General features: G+C 40.6%; 1 protein-coding gene across 1 annotated transcript in view; it reads right to left on the bottom strand.

Moving 5' to 3' along the window:
• LOC124556430 (nipped-B-like protein) overlaps nt 1-25,749 on the bottom strand; it is a 395,074-nt gene that overhangs the window by 5,726 nt on the left and 363,599 nt on the right. The window contains exons 25-30 of the mRNA XM_047130386.1: nt 17,320-17,474; nt 17,042-17,239; nt 12,605-12,671; nt 4,636-4,826; nt 4,124-4,438; nt 3,847-3,993 (exon numbers count right to left, since the gene is read on the bottom strand). Of these exons, the coding sequence (XP_046986342.1) occupies nt 3,847-3,993; nt 4,124-4,438; nt 4,636-4,826; nt 12,605-12,671; nt 17,042-17,239; nt 17,320-17,474 (1,073 nt within the window). The remainder of the gene's footprint in view (nt 1-3,846; nt 3,994-4,123; nt 4,439-4,635; nt 4,827-12,604; nt 12,672-17,041; nt 17,240-17,319; nt 17,475-25,749) is intronic.

Genomic DNA, 25,749 nt, shown 5'->3' with positions numbered 1-25,749 from the left:
TACAGCATGCATCATAAATGAAATAACATAACAAAAAGTTGTACTGACCTTAATGAATTTGGAAAAACCAAATTTACAAACTGACTACCTAAAAGAATAAGTAACAAATGCATTCCATGGAGCTGTGATGAACTAGCCAAAACTGTATACACTGCAAGATTTGATTTTGCACGTCTGTATGTCTAACGTCTCAGAAGCTAAATAAAAGTGTTTTTGTAGTACCCCATTGGGTGGTAACTGCTTGCATCACTAAAAGGCAATTTTTTTTCAGTGAACTGTATTGTGGCTGTCGCTGGTCAGCCAATATCTACATCTACATACATACTTCACAAGCCACCGTACGATGCGTGGTGGAGGTTACCACATACCACTACTAGTCATTTGCTTTCCTGTGCCACTCTCAAACAGAGTGAGAGAGAAATGACTGTCTATACGCCTTTGAATGAGCTGTAATTTCTCTCATTTTCCTTCATGATCTTTACACAAAATGTATGTTGATGGCAGTAGAACTGATCTGCAGCCTCAAATGCTGGTTCTCTAAGTTTCTGCAATAGCATCTCACAAAAAAGTGTCACCTTCTCTCGAGGGATTCCCATTTGAGTTCCCAAAGCATTTTTGTTGCATGCTGATCAAATCTAACAGTAACAAATCTTGCAGCATGCCCCTGAATTGCTTTGAGGTCTTCCTCTAGACCAACCTGGTGGGCATCCCAAACACTCAAGCAGTACTAAAGAATGGGCTGCACTAGCATTATATATGCTGTCTCCTTTATAGATGAGGTATACTTTCCAAAATTCTCCCACAAAATGAAGTCCTTCCCGACTATCAATTAGACGTGCTCATTCCATTTCATATCACTTTGCAACCTTACACCTAGATATTTAATCACTGCGCTGTGTCAAACAGCACATTATTAATGCTGTATTCAAACAATATAGGATTGGTTTTCCTAGTCATCCACATCAACCTAGATTTTGCTTCTATACTTATGTGAGAATGTTACAATATATCTTGCTGCCAAACATAAAGCCAGTCTGCTGCTCCCTCATTGGCCAGCAGCTGACCCATGCCCTATCATTCCCGTCACTCCCAACAGTGAGCGTTGACAACATTGTTACATGAAACACATAAGTACACCACTAGCCCCAATCTAGACTTTTACCATCTCCTGCAGATGTGTGTGCTGTTGTTGAGAATTTGTCCAATTTTGAAGTTAGTTTGAATCTGAGTACAAATAGATTCAGGCAAACTGCAATGTTTAAATGTGGCAGATGTTCATTAAAAGCCAAAGTTCACAGTGTTGATTCCCATGGCTGGCAGCACAGTGAAATTTGCTACCTGCTCAACACCCCCGTTCTCGCACTCATCATAGTTCTCACTTCTCAGCCAAGCTGGTGTCATTGTTTCCCTTCCAAATATGTGCTGTAACAACAGTGAAGCACAGATGGCAATAACTGCTTGGGTGCAGGCCATATGTAACAACAACAACAAATTCATAATTAAATGATCGCAATCATGATTCAGTGCAATTCTCAACTTTTGCTCAGTCCATGATCTAGTGACATCTGTTGGTACCAGTATGTCCACAACCGGTCTGCTGTAATTCATTTTTGTAATAACAATTTTAGTCAGTATAATGTGATTTATTTCATTTGTGACACATTTAATTCTGGCTTAATTTTTTTTCTCGTTTCACCTGAATGTCGCCACCTTGTTCCAAATTTTTCCAGCGTATTCTAAGACATAAACAGCAGTCAAATTTCTCATTTGCAACACACTTGGTAAATCATTACAGTTTCCAACAACCAGTAAAATATTATTTGGGTTCAGAATCATGTAATGGTTTTTTAATGAAAAGATTTTCTCCTCTAAACGTTCCCTTTACTTAAAAATAAGCATAATTGTATGTATACAGTATCCATGTATATATGAGAATTTTTATGGCACACCTGTTCAGATCCAACAAAAGTTAATAAGTTGATATAATTTAATGCTATTTCCTCCTGTGTTTAACAAAGCTGTCAGTTTTTAAGTGGAGGATTAGATTGTCGTAAGGAGTGGTTAGTTCGATTTCTCCACTATTCCTGGCACTGGTGCCAGAAGTCAAATGTCATGTGATTGTTGGAGCAAGGTCGATACTGTATTGAGTGCAGGAGTGCTTTGGTGTATCTGGAGACGTCGTGCATATTTGAACGAAAGTATCATTTGCTAAGCCGTACACTTTGGAATTCTTTAAAATAAATTTGTACGGACCTTCAATAGAGAAAGCTTCATCTGTAAATGTCAGATGACCTCTATATTCATCCATTAAATAATTTAAATACAGTGACCTCAGCAGAAATAATTTAATCTGCAAATATAAATGACCCCATATTTTTCAGATGGTGAATTTGGGGAAAATTCTTGTCTTATAATCAGGTAAATATGGTATGTATATAGAGAATAAAAGTGGCCCTATCACACTTTCCTGGGTCACTCCTGACACTACCCTTGTCTCTGATGAACACTCACCATTGAGGCAATGTATTAGGTTCCACTACTTACAAAGTCTTTGAGCCACTCTCATATCTGAGAACCTATTCTCTATGCTTGGACCTTTTTTTAACAGTCTGCATTGGGACACTGTGTGAAATGCATTCCAGAAATCTGGGAATATGGAAACTGCACATTGCCCTTTATCCACTGTTTGAAGGACATCAGATGAGAAAAGAGCAAGCCGAGTTTCACATGAGTGATGCTTTCTAAATCCGTGCTGATTTGTGGACAGGAGCTTTTCTGTCTCAATGAAATTTATTCTATTCAAACTCAAAATGTGTTCACGAATTCTGCAGCAAACTGATATTAAGGATATTGGTCTGTAATTATGCAGGTCCATTCTTTTACCTTTCTTATATACAGCCGTCATGAGCAGTCTTTTCCAGTCACTTGAGACTTTGAACTGGGCACAAGATTCACGATAAATGCAACCTAAGTAAGGGGTCTATGCCACAGAGTACTCTCTATAAAACTGAATTGGGATTCCATCTGGATCTGGTGACTTATTTCTTTTCAACTCCTTTAGTTGCTTCTCTCTTGTCAGGAATGCCTATGCAAGAGTCTGTGGAACAGACAACCTTCTCCTCTTCATAAAAGGGTTCACAGGTGCAACTAAGCCAGGAGACCAGTGGTTTGTGTGTAACACTTATCCAACTTCAATACTGATGAGAGCATTTACCATGGACTACTGCACACAGGAGACTGTTCAACAAATAGTGCCACTCAATTCCTTCCACAGATAAAATTCCTCAAGGCAATCAGACCTACTGTACAGTGATATGGAGAGACCAGATATGGTGTCTTTCCCAGATGATGCACTAAGCTCCACGCAGTACTGCAAGGGATGATGATGATTAAGTCATAGACTTTGACGTAACTAGTCATTCAAAAGTGAGAAGACGATCAATCTCAATGACTACACTGTCTGTCTACTCTGAATTTGGAGGCAAATACTATCCAAAACTGATGTGCCCAATGCGATTCCCACACCACGACTGTATTCAGCTGAGGTGTAATATGATTGATTTATACCTGGATGGCCTTGCACATCTTCCACGAACCCCTCTGAAATTGTAATCAGTTCTTCAGACACAGAGCATATAGACAAAAATTAGCAGAAGGAGATTATTCACAAAAAAAGGAAAATTTGGAGGCTAGTATTGGCATTCATGGCATACTAGGCATTAAGATTCATGCAAATATTTCTGCTCTATGAAGGTGGATTCACTAAATGTTGCTGCTTTAGAAACATGGCTTTTTATAATGTAACTGTCTACATAAAAACAACATATAAACTAAAACAGAACTTACCTCACGGAATGACTGCAGAAGGTTCGTTCCCGACACAGAGATCATTATATCAATATGATGAATGATGAATAGTGGCTCATCTTGGACTTGGTAAGGAAAGTATGCCAAATTGTCAGATAGATATAGCATTTGTGAAAGACTTGTTTTCTGAAATTATATAGAAACTATTTGAATTTTGCACAGCAAGCAGTTAAGTCTAAAGTGTTAAACACACATCAAATGCTTAAACTAAATCCAACCACTAAAGTATTAACAGATTTTTAAACACAATACTAACCACCTGCTCATCAAACTGCTTCAGAATAGAAAGTACAAGAGCCCTGCGCTGCTGCTTTGTTCCTCGCAATATGGAATACAAAAAACCATTGAGAGCACCGGGATATTCTCCTTCACGTGCACGAAAGCCTCTTACTATACCCATACTGTTATTTTGAAGAATTTTTTGCAGTTTGTATGACAAGCGAATTCCTAGCTGCGCTTTCATATGAATAAACCCAGGATACTTCTTTTCTATATCTTGTAGTTGTTTGTCAGCACTATGACTAACAACTTTCTCCACATCTGTGCTCATGCAAATCAAATAAGGTACTATCTGTAAAACAAATAACATTACATTACTATGTGGATTTATACAGATAAACACAATGTACTTGCACTTTCAATTAAAAATCAAAACTGGCAAATATGCTCAAATGATTACACTGACTCCTTAAAACACTTCAATGAATGTATTAGTAAAATGTTGATAAAACTGTATCACAAATATGTGTGTTAGCTTAAAAAAATTACCTGCACAGGGTGGACAAGACCCTGCTGAAGAATCAACTGGATAACCTTAAGTGCAGCATGGCGAACACCAATATCTGGATGCAAAAAAGATTCTAGGATTTCTTTCAGGTACAACTGTATCACAGTACTTGCCATCCCTGATGAAACATCTCCCATTTCCTTCAGATTTTCTTGCTTTGACATCTTGGCCCCTGTACAAAAATAAATAAATAAATTGTGGTTACAATACAGGTTGTTCAACTTATGCCTGGAGGAGATAATTGCAAAACATTTAGACAGAAAGAGAGGTGAGTGTATTGGGTGAAAGAGAACGAAATGCACAAGATTTGCTGACGACATGGTACTAGTGGCAAAAACAGAATTAACTGTAAATAAAATGCTAAAATATCTGAATGAAGCTTGTGTGAGAGACAAGAATCAAAACAGCAAAAGCAAAGATTATGGCGATCAGCAAAGGATGGAGACTAGCAAATATTAAGATAGAACAACTTGTTATTTGCCAAGTAAGAGCATTTAAATATTTTCAAAGCACAGTCACTGAAGACTTAAGATGTCATCAGCAGGCTAAATTCGCATTGATATTACAAAGGAAGCTTTCAATAGAAAGTGGAGATTATTATGTGGCAAACTAGATAAAGGTCTAAGGAAAATACTTGGCAAGTGTTTTGTCTGGAGGGTGGCACTCTATGGGACAGAACTGCAGACAATGAGGTCAGAGGATGAAAAAAGGCTATAGTTGCAGTCACGAAAATGGTAGTCAAGTCTGAGCTGGGTTCTGCACACATACATCACGCGTTCTCCAACAGCCAATTGTGAAGTGCCAATCAATGTGTTCCCTCCACAATGAGTGCATGACCCACATCACTAGCCCACATTACATTTTTAATAAACAATTATGCACCTTGCATATGGTTTTGCGGAATCATTCTGAATATTTCTACATCTTCACATGGGAGTACCCAATTGGGGCAAGAGGTGACAATGTTGCATTTCATGCTAATAGCAAATTTTGTAGCAGATGAAAGTAATTCAGCTAATTTCAGTTTCTGTGAGCGAACCGCAACGTGCCCTATGTGATGAAACTAGGGAAAGGCCGAGTTGGGGCAGTTTATAGCAGCTTCCACTGGTAGCCTGAGAGAAAGCCAGTGGACACGCTGCTGTTGGTGGCTGGCAGGCTTTATATAGGATGGGGGTGGGATGGCACCCTCGTTCCACACCGTAAAACTTAAAGCTATGATTTCTCCGCTACCTGGAAAGCTGGTCCAGATTCACTTTTTTGTGGCCAAGGCATCGTATTAACACAAAAAATTAGTCTGGTGCTGCTACGGGCCTTGTTGGTGAGGTGTGCTCCTGAACAGCCCCTCACACCCCTGGTCTTGGCATGGGATTCTGCAGAAACAGTCCGATAGTTCTGGTAGCGATGGAGAAGCCTCAAGAACATTTCAACTTAAACGCCTCCCAGAAGCCAGCCATTGGCTGAAATCATGTGATGTGGGGCGATGATTCGTGCGCACACAAGGTGGGGGTAAGACAGGGGATTGGCAGAAATTTTCTTGCAAGAACACGATTGGGCAGCCACTGGTGCAGACTTGGAGAAACTGAGGCTATGCTCAATCAGAGAAGAAGGGGTTCATGTTCTGACTGCTTTAGTGAGCAGTCTTAGTATTATTTGTTATCTGCTACAGAGTACGGAGACAGTAGTTTTACCTATGAACACACTGTTTACCTCGATTGCACATTATCGCAGTTGCAGCTCCATTGGTCATCCACATAGTAACCCATTGAGCAATGCAAGGAGTCGACGGCAACACCGGGTACAGCTGCAGTTATTACTGGTAAATATATGCAGCACTAGCATACTTTTATCAGCCTTGCTCCATCTTGCTACAGCGATAAAACTGGCGACATTTGACTACCAGTTTTCACTATTCATGATTGCCACCTTACATCTTCTTTTTGATAGTCTTGTACAGGATACACATAGTATTTTGTGCAATACATCTGGATAGGGAGAATGCCAGCCATCACAGAAGCTATTTCAGAGTTTACTGTATAGTTTTTAACTGTTCTCTTCTTACCACTTAAGGGAAACTTTTAATAACAATCTAATTGATATGTCTCTGCTGGACTGAATAAATTCAATACTTATTCTGGTCCTCGCAATACTTATCTTTCCAGAAAATCAGTTCCTTGGCTCCTAACAATCATTAATTTTGGAGTGATAAAAAAAAGGTAAAGATTTACATAATCTTATATGAATAAACTGGTCACACTCAAGTTAGTTGCCCAGTAAAGTGAACATAGAAATGTCAAATTGTGTTTTGTGCAATTAAATATGCTCCTCTCTTGGGTTAATTCTTTGAATTTAGGGTCTAAATTGCCATCATTTACACTTTAAATTTTAACTTTCTTGTGACAACTCTGTGGCCAGTTCCCACAATGAACATTCTGTACTGTTCTGAGCACTCTACTGTGAACGTCGTGCGTAGCTAATGCAAGCATTAAACATGATCGTAGTGAGTTATTTAGTGAATTTTTATTCTATTTGTTGCGAGTAGTGATTGCTGATGGTGGCGGTAGGTGAAAAACTCATACAGAAGCAATCAAGATGCATAATTTGTAGGATACACACTTTCTTCAAGCTCAAAGTATGTGTCTGTTGCTTTGAACTGGCAACAACGTAGTTCCACCTTGAGCTGCACAAATTGCCGTCATTCGTTAATCTGACTACAGAAGCATTTGAGATGTACATGTGCAGATGAATGGAGAGGGTAAGCTGGATGGGAAGAGTGAGTAAAGAAAGAGTGTTGGAAAGGGATGGTGAGTGGAAAAGACTGTTGCAGGTTACAAGAGAAAGAAAGAAGAACTGGATGGGACATTTATTGAGATGGGACTGCTTCCTAACAGGTGCTGGGATGGGACTGCATTCTGAAAGATACTTTGTAAGGTCTAGATCATAGGAAGAGTTTGAGAGGAAGGAGGAGATACAAGATGATAGGTGACACACAGGGAAGTGGAAATTGCGCAGTCTGGAAGAGGATGGCAGAAGACAACAGAGCATGGAGAGTTACCATATGTAACCTACCTTTGAGCAAATTACTGATGATGATGATGATGATGTAGGTCACAACTAATGGCCAATACACACAAATACTATTTTCAACAATTCAGTCTAAGAATGTTTCTAACAAGTTGATTGGTTGATTCAGGGGAGAGGACCAAACAGTGAGGTCATTGGTCCCATAAGTCTAGGGAAGGATGGGGAAGGAAGTTTGCCATGTCCTTTCAAAGGGACCATCCAGCATTTGCCTGAAGCGATTTAGGGAAATCATGGAAAACCTAAATCAGGATGGCCAGGTGCAGGTATGAACCACTGACCTCCAGAATGTGAGTCCCGTGTGCTAACCACTGCGCCGCCTCACTCGGTTTCTAACAAGTATGACAGAAAAAGCAGAAGAATGGATACAATAAAATGTTGGAAGATTCTGCAATTTTTTGTCTTATTCAGTTTGAAATTATGTAGTACAGCTGTCAATGTGACCTATTAATTAAAAATAAAAGCAAAACCTTACAAAAACGATTTCATCTCCTCCTCCTCCTCCCCCCCCCCCCCCCCCCCCCCAAAAAGGAAAAGCATCTCTTCCATTAATATTTATACAAAAAGGAGGGGTATGAAAGGTGACATGCAATTCAATTACTTCAGGAATGACAAGTCACAGTTTCTGAAATAATAAAAGTATATATTTCAACAAAATTTGAGAAAAGAGAAAAACAATTATATCTCCATACAAGTTAGTCAAACGTATTTTAATCCCATAGTTGGAACATCTGGACTAGCGTTACTACTTTCCATACAAAATTAGCAACTCCCTTTATTTCAAAATATTTTATTACATAGCAAAACTGTGGGGATCACATCGGGCACAAATCACAGTTATTTTGAAGTAAATTTTTGTGATGTACGCAAGCAATATGCAGAATGCTAATGACAGAATTCTTGATACCCCAACATTAATGCTATTAAATGCATTTAAACATCACAGTTTTCAATTCAAGGAAAAAGTCACTTTTATTTACACATAGGACTGCCCACTGAACCTCCATAGTACAATTGTTCACGGGGTGTAAACATAACCACAAAAATGTAAATAAGCAACATCCCATACTTCCAATAATGCTGTACACCAAATTTACATTGAAATGAATCACAATATTACATTATATTGCATCTGGTAAGACATGTAAAAGCAACAAATTACTGTAAAAACATTATAACAGAGCACACTACAACGAAGACTGCAGAACTTATAAATGAAAAGTGAAATTACATGAATATAAAAGGTTAATAATAGTTGCCTTGAATTAGATATTGCAACAAAAGATTCCATAGTAATGTGGTGTGGAACTGGGAAGACCAAACTGTACACTGAAGCCCAACAGAGAAGACATGACGAGAAAATTACAGGGGTGAATTCTCTTACACACACATATGACAAATATAAGAAAATCCAGATAAATATGAACACTGGCACTAGATAATGTCATCTCCATGACCAACATAAGCAAGTCAAGTTCATACCTCTAATAAATTTGGAAGACTAAAAATATAGAATAATGCAAGGCAATGGTAAACAACACTTTACAGAAAGAAAAGTATCATCATGAGATTTACCCAAAAATTCACAAGATAAACTCCCCTTTCATTACTGGCAGCCTCCCATTTGCTCCCAAGCAGAACAAATACTACTTACACCAGTTGTTCCCAAACTTTCCAAGACCACTATCTCAGAGTGCAACCAGATGTTAGCCAGTACCCCTCCCACCCCTTGCCCCCTGCCATAATCAAATTAGTGCCTAACTAAACTTTAGAATGAAAAATAATTTCCTTTGAATACCTTTCATTTTAAAATGATGAAAGAAAAATTTTATTTAGTTTTTGTACACATTTAATTAAACCACGAGCTAATGAGACATTTGCTACTGTTTATTTCTAATCAAACTCTTCTTATAGAACGATGAAACAGTTATCAGTGCATTGTGAGTACTACCCACAACTAGTCCTCAGAAAAGGAAGCTAATTACCCACAGTGAGGGTAGGCACTTGTTCCAATATTTACTTCTTCTGTAGCAATCCTCTCTCTAGCTTGCCTGCTTCACCCACACCTCACCCTCTCCCCCTCCCTCCTCCTGCACTTAACACATTCTGGTTGCTGCCCGTAGTAAGTGTGGCACATTGTGATTTCTCTAACATTAAACACTAAGAATCTCCAGTGCAACTTTCCCGATTGTTACTTAACAATGCATTATTTACGAGCAGTGACAGCTTGAAGTCAGTTGTTCACTCTCTTAATACTTTGGGGAAACAGTTAAATCGATGTTCCTGCTTCCAGATAGTGCTATATGACTTGAGAAACACTATACGTGTGATCAGATCCCACACGTTTGTAGTTGTAGTGTGTTTCCGTAGTTGTCTTAACCACAAAGTTTGTTGTACAAGGGGGGACAGTTTGACTGATGATGAGATTCTGAGGCTGCTTCAAGAATCCAGTTCTGAAATAGATGATACTAGTTTTGAAATCCATGACAGTATTCAACATGTGGCGAAGCCAAGGTGAAACCATGTCCAGATGCCGTGGGGTTGGGCAGCTACCCTTCATTACAGATGTCTGGCGACGTAGGCTGGGTAGACTCTTAAAACAAGGAACCATGAGAGCCAAGGAGTATCGTACACTGGTTGCAAACCACATACACTCCTTCATGACACTCTTGTTTCCCAACAGCTATTGCATTTTTCGACAAGATACTGTGCCATGTCACAAGGCCAGGAGTGTGATGGAGTGGTGAGTCCCTTCTGGATAATTCCTTTGTGGTGTATAAGTTTTATTTCACCATGACAATTGAATTAGGTTTCAACTGGTTATAGTCAGTGATTCAGCACTTATTTCACAAGTTAATAGCAGCAGTTGCTATAGAATGCTGCATTGCACAGCTTGAGATTTCAGGGCTGTTCACCAGGCAGCATCAAGAGCAGAAAAGACTCAAAAAATGTCATACAACAATGATTTGTTGATAACTTAACAGTTCATGTTGGCAACTGAAACTTTGTGTATGATAATTTTCAAAGTTGACTAACAGTGAAGAAGAAAAGATCAAAACAAGTTTCAACATGACAAGTCTGACCATTGCCTTGACAGTTCTGGGTTTCTTCCTGGTTACCCATTCAAATTACCTGTCATTCTGCACACTCTCCTTACTTGTAGTAAGTCAAGATATCTTTGGATTACTCATTACAATTTACTGCTTCATGTGGAAGAGATGTAGCATATTACTGTCTGCAACAGATCATCTGGCTTACTTGAGGATGTTATGTAGAACAACATAGTCCATTTCACTGCATACAGATGACTGACATACACTGACTACAACAGACTGTTTATATAGTATAAATATTCTGGATAGGCAATGTGTCAGACAGCTCCCACCAGCCTGTTTGACAGTTTGTCATTGAGTTTCAAATAAAGCTTCAACTAGCCCACAAATGACCTTCGAATACGAGACCTCCATTGATAGGAAGAGTCTCTGGAGGTGTAGAAATACATTTTGTGCACATAAGCTCAATAAACTGTCCCTTGGAAACATTAAAATCAAAAAATCTAGGTATCCTAACACTCTTTGTAGCTGTTTTAACATTTTTTTTTGTGTTATAACAAGGGATCATTTTTGTTTAACCAATATAATATGGTTGCTCATAATTTTTAACTCTTTGTACTTCATATCCTAAACAGATGTTTCAACATCTGAAACTGTGTGTGGGTGCATAGATTCTTCAAAGTCAGGCACTGTAAATGCCTTAATACTTTTGTAGCCTTTTTTCCATCCTCCTCTTTTTATCTGAACCTGGTACTGGACAGTGTGGCTTTTGTGTCCACTTTAAGAAAGTTTGAAGGTTGCCTTTCCTGCCATTTTAAATGTCTTGCATGGCAAAAAGGCTACCTGAAGCAAACAGACCAACCTGAGCTGACCAAGAAAGGTGTTGAATCATCATCATCTTTCTTTAAATCTGCATACAAGCTCTTGGTTTTAACTTGAATAGCAGATCCAAAGAGATGCATGTGCTGCTGATTGTGGTGCTCAGACCAATGTCTCAACATTTTTTCCATTATTTCCACAGACTGCAAGTGAAATTTGTTCACTCTAGATGCACTTAAGTTAGTTGAAGACTGAGCAGTTTTTGGAATTGATTTTGCATTTTCACCATGGTTCTCACGGTGTATTCACCAAGTCCCAAAGCATGCTTAATTTGAACAATATGTTCACCTTTCTCATAGCGATCCATAGCTTCTGACTTTGTTCCTAATGAATATGACTTTTGTGCATGCTTCTTTCCCTCAACAGGCACACATTGTCTCCTTTTACTTGACATTTTGAATACAGACCCCATCAAATGCAACTTCACAGCTCTACCAACCTGAACTGATGATTTAGATCTTGACAAACATGACAGAAGATGCATGCTGAGATGAACTGAAGCATTACTTCTTCTGCATACTGTTAACAGAGGGCAGCACTTGGCTTAAAACTAAAATCTAAAGTATGTGAAACTGCAAATAACTAATCTGTGTATAATGAGGTCTACATGCACAAAACTGTCTGAAATCTGTTTACAAGGAAACATACAAAAAGTAAAGTAATAGGATACAAATGCAGTACAATATTAGTACTACACTGATTTCACAGATGGAGAACTGAGTTGAATCTCTCTCACAGTGAAGCACACGAAATAATAGCTGTTCGAAGTAAGACAAAAATGAGAATTGTGAGAAAATATTTGGATCTTTTTCATACACTAATCAATAACCTCATAAGGAGCAAATGGAGTAAGACAGGTACATTAATGAATAGAAAACGACAATGTACAACTTCCAAAGTAAAAGAATTTTAAATTCAATCATATTTCAAATTTACTCACATTCTTGGTCCTGTTTTATCATTCGACTTTCCTCTTCTTGCAAGTACATTTCTATGTTATTAAGAACCTGTAAAGAGTACATAAAACAATTATGTTTTATTGTATTGAAGTGCAACAGTAGGAAGAAATTTTCATATGGAAATTTGTTAAGTTTGAGATCTAACAGCATATACAGTCCTTTGAAAGCTTATGACAGTAACACTCAGAAAATTGCAAAAACAGAGTAGAAACCTGAGTGGTTGCAACTATCAAAGTGCAATTTCAAATACACACTTAGCTGTATATGTTGCAAAATAGAAGATGAATGTTATTACTACACTGGTTTTGAATAAACGAAAAGCTGGACACCAAAATTTAGAGCAGCATTCTCTTATAGTTACAAATAATGTTCTACATACTTATCAAACAATGGAAAATTCATGATGGGTATACTTACCATTGAGACACAGCATCCCTGTTTATTGTGAGAATTAGACATTTCTTTACTAGTATTACCATTTTGACAAGCACAAAACTTTTGTTTTTAACAATATCTACGATGTGTGTATTTAACAACAGAACAGTGGAAAAGAACTATCAGAGGTATTTGAGGGAATATGTACAAATGTAAGCTGATCATTGTAATACAGTTATTGAACAGTTCCCTCTTCAAGTCCTCTCCTCCTCATTTTAATAACTCTACTGAAATATTCCAAAGGCAGAGAAATCAGTTTTTTCCCCATTTCACTACTCCCATCATCAAGCACAATCTGTTTTAACTGTAAATACACCCGTTTTTGCCTAATTATTGGCCACTTGTTCTTCTTAACTGACATACTACCCTGCATTGTACAACTGGAATATAAAACTGTATTTAATGTCAATATGTTTCAGTCATTTCTTATTTCTGTACACACGATTGTCTTAAAAATGGGTGAATTTTTCACAAATATTGTAAGTTATCTGAATAAAATCTTCACCAAAGTAGTTTTCTGTCTTTGCTGTTGCCATAGTAACATACAATGTTTGCAAAACTTAAGGACAAAAGTAACTTTTGCATGATGTGTGTGCCAACTAACATTGTTCAAAAACTGCTGTAGTGTACTACAGAACGTAACAGAAAGGAAAATTCAATGAGAAATATACATACCAACAGAAATTACATTCTTATTCAAAGACAATAATTATACTGAAGTCACCACAATTTATGATGGCTTCTTGGGCATTATAAAAGGTGGGGCATAGATCTTAATAGGGTGCATGACCACCACAGGCAGCAGTGAATGCTTCGCAACACTCTCCCAAGCTGGCCATAAGGTTGGTAAAGAGTTCGTGTGGTAGGGCATTCCATTCCTCCACCAGCATGGTTGACAATTGCTGGATGGTCATTAATGTATTGCAAAATGTTCATGTGCTTCTCCCCAACACATCCCACACATGCTCTATGGGATTTAAGGTGGAGGGAGGGGAGACAGGCATTCACTGATATTCACATTCACTTAACATCCTCTCGTTACAAGAGATCCTCCACCAGTGCTGTTCGAGGCAGTCACGCATTGTCACCCATAAAAATGAAGTCAGGGCAAAATGCATCTGTGAAAAGATGCCCATGGGAAAGGAGTACAGTATCACAATAACATTGACTGGTGGGTGTACTGTGCTCAAAGATTTGGAGGTCAGTACACTAATGCAATACAATGCTCGCCACACCATGTCACCTTGACCACCAAAATGATCCCTCTCCCACCTCTTGCAATGTAAGGGTATATCCTGAATCACTACACAGACTGATTCTGCTCTCATATGAGAAAGGCACATAATCCCGTTCCTCGCTGGTCCAGTCCCTATGCTCTTAGCACCATCACAAATGGTCCTGACGATGTGCGGGTGTCAACGGAACACAATTACTGGTTGTCAGGCAAAGAAACCATCCACATGCATTTGCCATGCCACTGCAGAGTAGGAGACTGCATGCCTTGCAGTTCTGTTAAACATGTTAAACTGTTTGATATGGGTCCCTTCTTGCCTGTTGCACAATGTAGTGGCCATCTGCTGCCACAGTTTACCTTGGTCAACCACATTCTCTCCTTCGGGCAGCAGTGCCTGTGATTCAGAACACTTCCCATGTACACGAAACAATGCTGTGAACAATACCAAAACCTTGGGCTACACACATCGCACTTCATCCTCCTTCCAGTTTCCTCATGGTTCTTCCCCATTTTGAAGTCATAAATGTCACCACAGTGCACTGTAGCTGCTCACTGATTGACAGTCACTGTTTTCCCATTCCTTCAAGTGCTTTATGTTGCAGGTTCAGCCCCACTTCATGCTATAGTCATGCTGACCTCACATCAAGTGAAGTCCTAATTTCTGTGCATGAATGGGAGACCTCTGGCAACAGTCTCCTTCACTTTCTTTCATTTCCGTCCAATAGCTATTATGTCATGTTATTTTATCTACATCATCCGTAAGTTTTGCAGGTCAATGTATTTGCTATCATCAAAGTAGGAAACGACAGATTGGCACTTAATGTAAAGGAGACACGTTAAGTTGCAGACAGGCACAATTAAAAAGACACTTACATTACAGCATTGTGTGTGTTTCTCTCATGCTGACAAATGCTATGGCCGAAAGCTCTATGTAAGTGCCTTAATTGTGCCTGTTTGCAACTTAACACATCTGCTTTATGGTAAGTAGCAATCTATCTTTTCCTACATTGTTGATATTCCTACCAAGAGTTTCTATTGTTTGATTTTGCTATCATCAAAGATAGATATGAAAATCATTTTCTTCTTGTAACCAAACACACAATATTTCTAAGAACTTCTGCATATGTATCTTGTTTTATATCAACCGTCCTCTTCACTCCGTCAGTCACAGTTGATGCAACAAAAATAACCACTTGAATGTACCATTCTTTAACACATACCAACACAGATGTTTTCCTTTAAGGCATGAAGGGAGTTCAAAAACTTCCACTATAATTCTGTAAGTTTGATTTAAGCTTTGCTAAAATAGCTGCAACAACTATGTCTGGCAATGTGACTATCATGACATACTGTACATTGAACAACCAATTAAATGTTGGAATGGTTTATTTTCTATTATAACTCTATCATTACTTTTATCGGCATTCATTCCATCAGCATCTTACAGGACATGCAGTACTTCTCATACAAGTTTTTCAGTGTGTTTTGGAGATAACCATATAGACTAAGCAATGGTTTCCCACATGTTATTTGTATCTCAATTTCAAGGGAGGATTTTATTTCTCCAAGTTCTCTCCTTCAATATTTTGTTTTAAATTTATTTGACATATCTGTGACTTTGTTTTTACAATTTCGAAGAATTAAATATCACCTAGATGTAGTGGCAAATAAGTATTCATCAAAGCTCCCAACATAGAGGCATCTATTAACTTCAGATGTCAAAACTGATTTTCTCCACAGAACCGTAAAATGTAAAGTTTAAAGCTCTCAAGACAAACTTCAGCCTATATAAAAGCTTTATTAATTTCATGTCCACATGCATTTATTATTCACACAAATGACATCAGTTATTTCTCATGCTGAAATGTGTTCTGTATATTTGTTTGTTTCCTAAACAAGTCATGTTTGTTCACTGCACTACTTTCACGTATGTAGCTAAGCAGCAGGAGTACATGTCTTTTGATAGTTCTATCCTAATACCTAAGCAAAAACTCTGCATCTTATTTTAATTTGTACGCTTATATGCTGTCTATTGCTCTTTCATTTACTGGGTAAGGAGAATAAGTCCTGAACTTATTGTGAAAACCAGAAATTTCTTTACTGATATTCCCCATGCAGAATGGTAGTAGTTTCCCAAACGAAATTTTATTTGTAAGCATATTTACAATATATCCATTATATAGGAACTACAAAAATTTATCTTTGTATTACTGTTATTCAGTTGTTCACATTTCAATAATATTTACGTAATGGTAACATACATGTTCACTTTGTCCATGAGAGCACATTTGCTTAAGCAGTTCCAAACACAATATGATACTAACTGGAAATTCTAAACCCACTTGAAAACTGCCATGGTTGTTGATTATTAGGATGGGGGCAATTCAAATGGCAAGGGTCCAGATCTTTAACATTCAAGCTCTGAATCTAGTAGCCCTTCTGCAATCTTATTTCTTCTTCTTCTTCTTCTATCAGAACTGTTCCTGTAGCTTCAGTTTCAGTGACTGATAAGTAAGAATTTTCCGCATTTCTTATAATTTTATGACGTGACACATACTTCAAAACGCAATGACTTTCTTAACATGTGAGACTTCCAACAAAAATTACGTTCTTCTAACTAAAAGTAACAATGGGTATGGATATTCTGAGCCACTGTTTATTCCTATAACAGCTTCTACATCTTTGTATTCTGTTCCAAACAAGTTCCACAGAATCTTAGATTAACGTGAGGTAATTTGAGATATCTAACCTGTGTTCTCATTAATAGTGGTGAGTCATCTGTAGTCAACAGGCGATGATACATAGCCTTCAGTTCTGGACCAAGCATGAATTCATAGTGACGGATACATAATGAACCAATGGCTTTTAGAGTATAGTTCTGAATATCTTCATTTGGTTGCTTTACAAAGAACATCAGTGTCTCAAACACTTGATCCTTAACATTTACCTGTGAATGGAAAATTTCCATTAAGAGCACTGAAATATCATGTTCTTTAATTTCACGTAAATAAAGAGCTCATTACTTACAGGCAAACCTTGAATAACATCTTTATCTGTAAAATCAAAATGCCTAAGTAGTAGTCCAACTGTGAACAAAGCTCTTCGAAAAAATGGACGGCATCTCACAAGTAATGGATTGGAAGGATCATGCAAACAATACTGCTGGAAGTCCTTAAGGTGACCTGAAATGTAAAATACATCATCACTGTTTAAGCAACTTCAGTAAATCCATCTTGTGGTCTGATTGGATAACAACTTCATGGTACCTTAACACAATTCACTTCACATAAATATAACAACACAAAAAGTAAAGTTTAACATTTTAACCAGAAACATAACAAATGGTATATGCAAATAATGAAGATTCTGGGTTGATGTCCACTTGATGATTAACTATGGAGCCAAAACTCAGATTGCAAAAGGACAGGAATGGGAATCTACCTTTTCTTTTTCAAAGTAATCATTCCAGCATTTGTCTTAAAGAATTGAATGAAACCACCAAAAACCTAAGTCTAGAATGTTAATGTTGGACAGGGATTTGAACTTTGGTCATCCTTAACGCAAGACCATTTCCATAACCCTGTGCCACTTTCATCAGTAACAGTAAGTGGATAACAGTGAGTCACAAACAAGTGGCCTACAAAGAAAATTCAATTTCTGGAAACAGTTAACCCAATTAAAGAATACTGTTTACAGTAATTCACTAATTTTATTTCAGAATGGCACCTGGATGGAACAGTATCCAGCTGACATGTAGTGTGTATATTTTAAATATCTTATTTAAAAAAAAAAAAAATAGAGAACGGGGAAATTCTACCTGTACCCCAGGCATGTGTGATCTTATTGATCTGATGGAATATCATTTTCTGGAGACATACGAGTCTCAAATTTATCTTCGATATGGATAGAAGTTGAAGCAATGAACTAAAAGTTGTACCACGATCAGAACCTGAAATGAAGTTTGTGCTAGGGAGGGCATTGGAATTTGGTAGTCTGTGCAGCTGTGATAGCCACAATACTACATTGCTGTAATCACTAGCACATCTGCCTAATAAGAAGAAGAGCTGAGTTCAAGTCCAGACCATGGCACAAATTTTAGTTCATTGTTTCAGCTTCTACCCCTATCAAAGTTTTTCCATATTTTGACACAGTAGTTTTTTTGTAAAAGTTACTTCCTAAATGGCACCTGCTGGATGCACAATGCTAACAGTGCATTTTTGTAATGAACTAGGGTGGTGACAGTGTTGGTCTGGTGGAGTGGAGGGGGGGGGGGGGGGAGGGAGGGCGAGGGCGGAGGGGGAGGGGGAGAGGGGGGGCAGGAGGAAGGAAGAAGGGTTGGGGGTGGGTGGCTAGCAGACTGGAAAGAGGCAGGCAGTTTGCTGGCTAGGAATGAGGAGAGGGAGGAGTGGCAGGTGCATTGGCTGGGCGTGTGTTGTATGATTGTCAGACCCGGAAGGGAGGGGGCATACTGCAGGTGACATGGAGACTTAAACTGGGAGAGGGTGACATGATGGAGGAAGGAAAAACTGTTGGGTGAAGGGTGTGGGGACAGTGTGTTACCAGAGATTGAGAACAGGATTGTTACTCTGGAGTAGAGGCAGTGTTACAAGTATAACACTCACCTGCATAGTTCAGAGAAGCCTGAGACAGGACTGGAGTAGGAAGTGTTGGATGGGTAGATAGTGCAGATCTTGCACCTGGGTGCACTGTGGCAAAGGACTGGTAGTGAGAGTGAGAAAGATGGAGCAGGATGCTGGATATGTTGGGTGGGCAATGGAACACAATTTTAGAAATGTGAGAAGGCTCTTGGGTAGAATGTCCCTCATTTCATGGCATTATGATAAATAATCAAAGCCACGGCAAAGGATATGATTCAACTGTTCCAGTCCATGGTGATACTGCGTGGGGGTGGGGTGCACCTTTGTATTGATTCTTGGTGTTGGTGGAAGCCTTGGAGGCACGCGATATGGCACGGGGAATCTGTTTGTGAACTAGGAAATTTGGAATTTTGTGGTAAGTTCTATGGGACCAAACTGCTGAGGTCATCAAGCCCTTGGCTTACACACTACTTAATCCAATCCAACTTACGCTAAGGACAACACACACACCCACGCCCAAAGGAGGACTCAAACCTCCAATGGGGGGAAGGGGGGGGGGGGGGGGGGGAGGAGCCGCACGAACCGTGGCAAGGTGGTGGTGGTTAGTGTTTAACGTCCCGTCGACAACGAGGTCATTAGAGACGGAGCGCAAGCTCGGTTTAGGGAAGGATTGGGAAGGAAATCGGCCATGCCCTTTCAAAGGAACCATCCCGGCATTTGCCTGAAACAATTTAGGGAAATCACGGAAAACCTAAATCATGATGGCCGGAGACGGGATTGAACCGTCGTCCTCCCGAATGCGAGTCCAGTGTGCTAATGGCAAGGTGCCCTAGACCGCACAGCTAACCCGCACGGTTGTGCACTAGGTTTGGTGGTAGTCTCTCTGTGAAGGTCTTTGTGAGCCATTCAGTATAATGAGTAAGGGAGTTTTCATTGCTGCAGATACATTACCCATGAGGGCCAGACTGTATGGGACAGATTTTTTGTTGTGGAAGGGATGGCAGCTGTCTAAATCCAGATAGTGCTGATTGTTAGTGGGTATAATATGGACAAAGGGGTGGAAGTCAACCACTAGGGTGGAAGTCAACCACTAGGAAGGTGGCATGCTGGGGTGAGGAGGACTAGCTGAAGCAAATAGGACAGAAGGTGGAGTTGTAAAGGAATGAGGATCGGGTGTCTTGGTCCCGAGTCCAGATCATGAAGATATCATCCATTAAACTGAACCAGACTGAGGGTTTGGAGTTTTGCCAGGCTACGAAGATTTCCTCTAGATGGCCCATGTACAGGTTGGCATAGGATGGTGACCTAGATGGTACCCTTTTATACCAACCTAGGAAGCTTTCTTAGTCTGCCAAAAGTCCAAACCCCCAGTCTGGCTCAGTATCACAGATGATATCGTAATGATCTGGACTCAGGGTCAAGACCCCTAACCTCAATCCTTTACAGCCTCAACATGTTATCTACCATCTGTTTCACCTGATCCTCCTCAAACAAATGTGCCAGTTTTCTGGAGGTTGAAGTCCACTTCTCCAATGGCTCCCTTCACCACCCTGTTCACATTAAACCCACTAACCATCAACAGTACCTGCATCTCTATAGCTGCCACCCCTTCTACACAAAAAAATCCCTCCCATACAGCCCAGTGCCCGTGGGCAAGATATCAGCAGTGAAAGGAATTCAGATGCCCAATACATTGAACATCTCATTAAGGACTTCACAGGCAGGCACTATCTCCCAAACCCAGTCTGCAACCAGATTTCCTGTGCCATATCCTCACACACCCCAATCCTCCCACCACAGTCAAGAAACAGCTACAAAGGAGCAGTCCTCCCTCTTTCACCATGCAGTATCACCCTGAACTTGTCCTCTCTCATGGCTTTGATTATCTATCAAAATGACTTGAAATGAGGGACATCCTACCCCAGATCCTTCCCAACCTCAAAGTGGTGTTCCACTGCCCAGTCAACCTAGACAACATCCTACTCCATCCCTATGCCACTCCCTCTCCCAACCTCTTGACACAGGGATTCTCTCTCTGTAGAAGACCTGGCCACCCACACAGCACTTACTACTCCAGTCAAGTTACAGAACTACCCTACCCCCATCAATGGGTGGACCACCTATTAAAGCAGTCATGACATATATAAATTCTGCTGCAAACACTGCACAGCTTTATATGTCTGTTGGGGAGAAGAGAAGGTTGTGGCACAACTTGACCAGAAGAAGGGATCGGTTGGTAGGACATGTTCTGAGGCATCAAGGGATCACCAATTTAGTATTGGAGGGCAGCGTGGAGGGTAAAAATCATAGAGGGAGACCAAGAGATGAATACACTAAACAGATACAGAAGGATGTAGGTTGCAGTAGGTACTGGGAGATGAAGAAGCTTGCATAGGATAGAGTAGCATGGGGAGCTGCATCAAACCAGTCTCAGGACTGAAAACCACAACGACAACACCATGACTATCAACCAATTATTCAGGAGCACGACTGGCCATCACTAAACTGTTGCCAAGGACAAAGTTGATGACCCAGTGGTACAACATATAGCTTTGCATAGTATGCTTAATTCAAATGGCTGCTTTACAACCCAAGTCATCTGGACCCTTCCCACCACCGGCAGCTTCTCTGATCTACACAGATGAGAGTTACCCTTGCAACACATCCTTCACTCCTGTAAGAGTCCTGGCCTCAGTCTCCAGTAATGTACTGTGCCCAAATCCTTCACCCCTTCCTCCATCCTATCATGCCTTCCCAATTCACTTCCCCAGGTCACCTTTGGTGTGTGCCATTCCCCCAGTCTCTGACACCCAGGCATCACATGCATGCCTAGTCCATCCACCCGCCACCCCTCCCTCCTGCATTTCTAGCTGGCACACCAGCTGCCTCCTTCTAAGCCACCAACCAGTCCAACGACTCTTCCTGCCCATCGCCCTCCCCCCCCCCACTCCAATCGACAAAACCCACATCCCAACCTAGTCCCTGTGCCAAAATGCAGCACTGGGATTGTGCATCCAGCCATCACTGTGTGTGTGTGTGTGTGTGTGTGTGTGTGTGTGTGTGTGTAGGGGGGGGGGAGGGGTTTGGTTGGGAGGGTGGGCACATGCACGTGCTCCAAAAGCTAACCAGCTTCTCCATTCTTTTTTGTGTGGGGCTGTCTCCGACCCAATTCTTCTGCTTTCCAGCGAGTGGCCTTCTTTACTCTCTAAGTATTAACATTCTACTGGAATTTTCTTACAGAATTAAATAAGGTGAAAGACAGCCAATGAGATCATTTCTTTGTGGGAGCCAACAAGCAGTGACAGACACACAAGAGTGAGTCCTTTGTGGCAGACAGAACCATAAGGTTGCCACACATGGAGGCTCATCACTGTGTGTGGGCAAGGCACAACATAGCTGCGGCAGCAGCAACAGCAGCAGCAGCAGCAGCCAGCAAGGGTTCTCTGGTCTGCTCCGGCAAGGGAGGATGTACGAGGGCAGTTCAATAAGTAATGCAACACATTTTTTTTCTCTGCCAATTTTGGTTGAAAAAACCGGAAATTTCTTGTGGAATATTTTCAAACATTCCCGCTTCGTCTCGTATAGTTTCATTGACTTCCGACAGGTGGCAGCGCTGCATGGAGCTGTTAAAATGGCGTCTGTAATGGATGTGCGTTGCAAACAACGGGCAGTGATCGAGTTTCTTTTGGCGGAAAACCAGGGCATCTCAGATATTCATAGGCGCTTGCAGAATGTCTACGGTGATCTGGCAGTGGACAAAAGCATGGTGAGTTGTTGGGCAAAGCGTGTGTCATCATCGCCGCAAGGTCAAGCAAGACTGTCTGATCTCCCGCGAGCGGGCCGGCCGTGCACAGCTGTGACTCCTGCAATGGCGGAGCGTGCGAACACACTCGTTCGAGATGATCGACGGATCACCATCAAACAACTCAGTGCTCAACTTGACATCTCTGTTGGTAGTGCTGTCACAATTGTTCACTAGTTGGGATATTCAAAGGTTTGTTCCCGCTGGGTCCCTCGTTGTCTAACCGAACACCATAAAGAGCAAAGGAGAACCATCTCTGCGGAATTGCTTGCTCGTCATGTGGCTGAGGGTGACAAAGTCTTGTCAAAGATTGTTACAGGCGATGAAACATGGGTTCACCACTTCGAACCTGAAACAAAACGGCAATCAATGGAATGGCGCCACACCCACTCCCCTACCAAGAAAAAGTTTAAAGCCATACCCTCAGCCAGTAAAGTCATGGTTACAGTCTTCTGGGACACTGAAGGGGTTATTCTGTTCGATGTCCTTCCCCATGGTCAAACGATCAACTCTGAAGTGTATTGTGCTACTCTTCAGAAATTGAAGAAACGACTTCAGCGTGTTCGTAGGCACAAAAATCTGAACGAACTTTTCCTTCTTCATGACAACGCAAGACCTCACACAAGTCTTCGCACCCGAGAGGAGCTCACAAAACTTCAGTGGACTGTTCTTCCTCATGCACCCTACAGCCTCGATCTCGCACCGTCGAATTTCCATATGTTTGGCCCAATGAAGGACGCAATCCATGGGAGGTGCTACGCAGATGATGATGAAGTTATTGATGCAGTACGACGTTGGCTCCGACATCGACCAGTGGAATGGTACCGTGCAGGCATACAGGCCCTCATTTCAAGGTGGCGTAAGGCCGTAGCATTGAATGGAGATTACGTTGAAAAATAGTGTTGTGTAGCTAAAAGATTGGGGAATAACCTGGTGTATTTCAATGCTGAATAAAACAACCCCTGTTTCAGAAAAAAAATGTGTTGCATTACTTATTGAACTGCCCTCGTAGCACTCGACTCCACTACACATTACATCTACATCTACATCCATACTCAGCAAGCCACCTGACTGTGAGTGCGGAGGGTACCTTGAGTACCTCTATCGGTTCTCCCTTCTATTCCAGTCTCGTATTGTTCGTGGAAAGAAGGATTGTCGGTATGCCTCTGTGTGGGCTCTAATCTCTCTGATTTTATCCTCATGGTCTTTTCGACTCCTGGGTGAAGGTATCTTCTCGAAACTTCAACAAAAGCCCGTACCGAGCTACTGAGTCTCTCTCCTGCAGAGTCTTCCACTGGAGTTTATCTATCAGCTCCGTAAGGCTTTCGCAATTACCAAATGATCCTGTAACGAAGCGCACTGCTCTCCGTTGCATCTTCTCTATCTCTTCCATCAACCCTATCTGGTACGGATCCCACATTGCTGAGCAGTATTCAAGCAGTGGGTGAACAAGAATACTGTATCCTACTTCCTTTGTTTTCAGATTGCATTTCCTTAGGATTCTTCCAATGAATCTCAGTCTGGCATCTGCTTTACCGACGATCAACTTTATATGATCATCCCATTTTAAATCACTCCTAATGCATACTCCCAGATAATTTATGGAATTAACTGCTTCCAGTTGCTGACCTGCTACATTGTAGCTAAATGATATGGGATCTTTCTTTCTATGTATTCGCAGCACATTACACTTGTCTACATTCAGATTCAATTGTCATTCCCTGCACCATGCGTCAATTCGCTGCAGATCCTCCTGAATTTCAGTACAATTTTCCATTGTTACAACCTCTCGATATACCACAGCATCATCCACAAAAAGCCTCAGTGAACTTGCGATGTCATCCGCAAGGTCATTTATGTATATTGTGAATAGCAACGGTCATATGACACTCCCCTGCGGCACACCTGAAATCACTCTTACTTCGGAAGACTTCTCTCCATTGAGAATGGCATGCTGCGTTCTGTTATCTAGCAACTCTTCAATCCAATCACACAATTGGTGTGATAGTCCATATGCTCTTACTTTGTTCATTAAAAGACTGTGGGGAACTGTATCGGACGCCTTGCAGAAGTCAAGAAACACGGCATCCAAATGGGAACCCGTGTCTATGGCCCTCTGAGTCTCATGGACGAATAGCGCGAGCTGGGTTTCACATGATCGTCTTTTTCGAAACCCATGCCGATTCCTACAGATTAGATTTCTAGTCTCCAGAAAAGTCATCATACTCGAACATAATGTGTGTTCCAAAATTCTACAACTGATCGACGTTAGAGATATAGGTCTATAGTTCTGCACATCTGTTTGATGTCCCTTCTTGAAAACAGGGATGATCTGTGCCCTTTTCCAATCCTTTGGAATGCTACGCTCTTCTAGAGACCTACGGTACACCGCTGCAAGACGGGGGGCAAGTTCCTTCGCGTACTCTGTGTAAAATCGAACTGGTATCCCATCAGGTCCAGCAGCCTTTCCTCTTTTGAGTGATTTTAATTGTATTTCTATCCCTCTGTCGTCTATATCGATGTCTACCATTTTGTCATCTGTGCGACACTCTAGAGAAGGAACTACAGTGCAGTCTTCCTCTGTGAAACAGCTTTGGAAAAAGACATTTAGTATTTCGGCCTTTAGTCTGTCATCCTCTGTTTCAGTAGCATTTTGGTCACAGAGTGTCTGGACATTTTGTTTTGATCCGCCTACCGCTTTGACATAAGACCAAATTTTCTTAGGATTTTCTGCAAAGTCAGTACACAGAACTTTACTTTCGAATTCACTGAACGCCTCTCGCATAGCCCTCCTCACACTACATTTCGCTTCACGTAATTTTTGTTTGTCTGCAAGGCTTTGGCTATGTTTATGTTTGCTATGAAGTTCCCTTTGCTTCCGCAGCAGTTTTCTAACTCAGTTGTTGTACACGGTGGCTCTTTTCCATCCCTTACCATCTTGCTTGGCACATACTCATCTAACGCATATTGTACGATGGTTTTGAACTTTGTCCACTGATCCTCAACACTATCTGTACTTGAGACAAAACTTTTGTGTTGAGCTGTCAGGTACTATGA

Source organism: Schistocerca americana, chromosome X, assembly GCF_021461395.2.
Source record: "Schistocerca americana isolate TAMUIC-IGC-003095 chromosome X, iqSchAmer2.1, whole genome shotgun sequence".
Lineage (NCBI taxonomy): Eukaryota > Metazoa > Arthropoda > Insecta > Orthoptera > Acrididae > Schistocerca > Schistocerca americana.
This window is presented reverse-complemented; position numbering and strand designations above follow the sequence as displayed.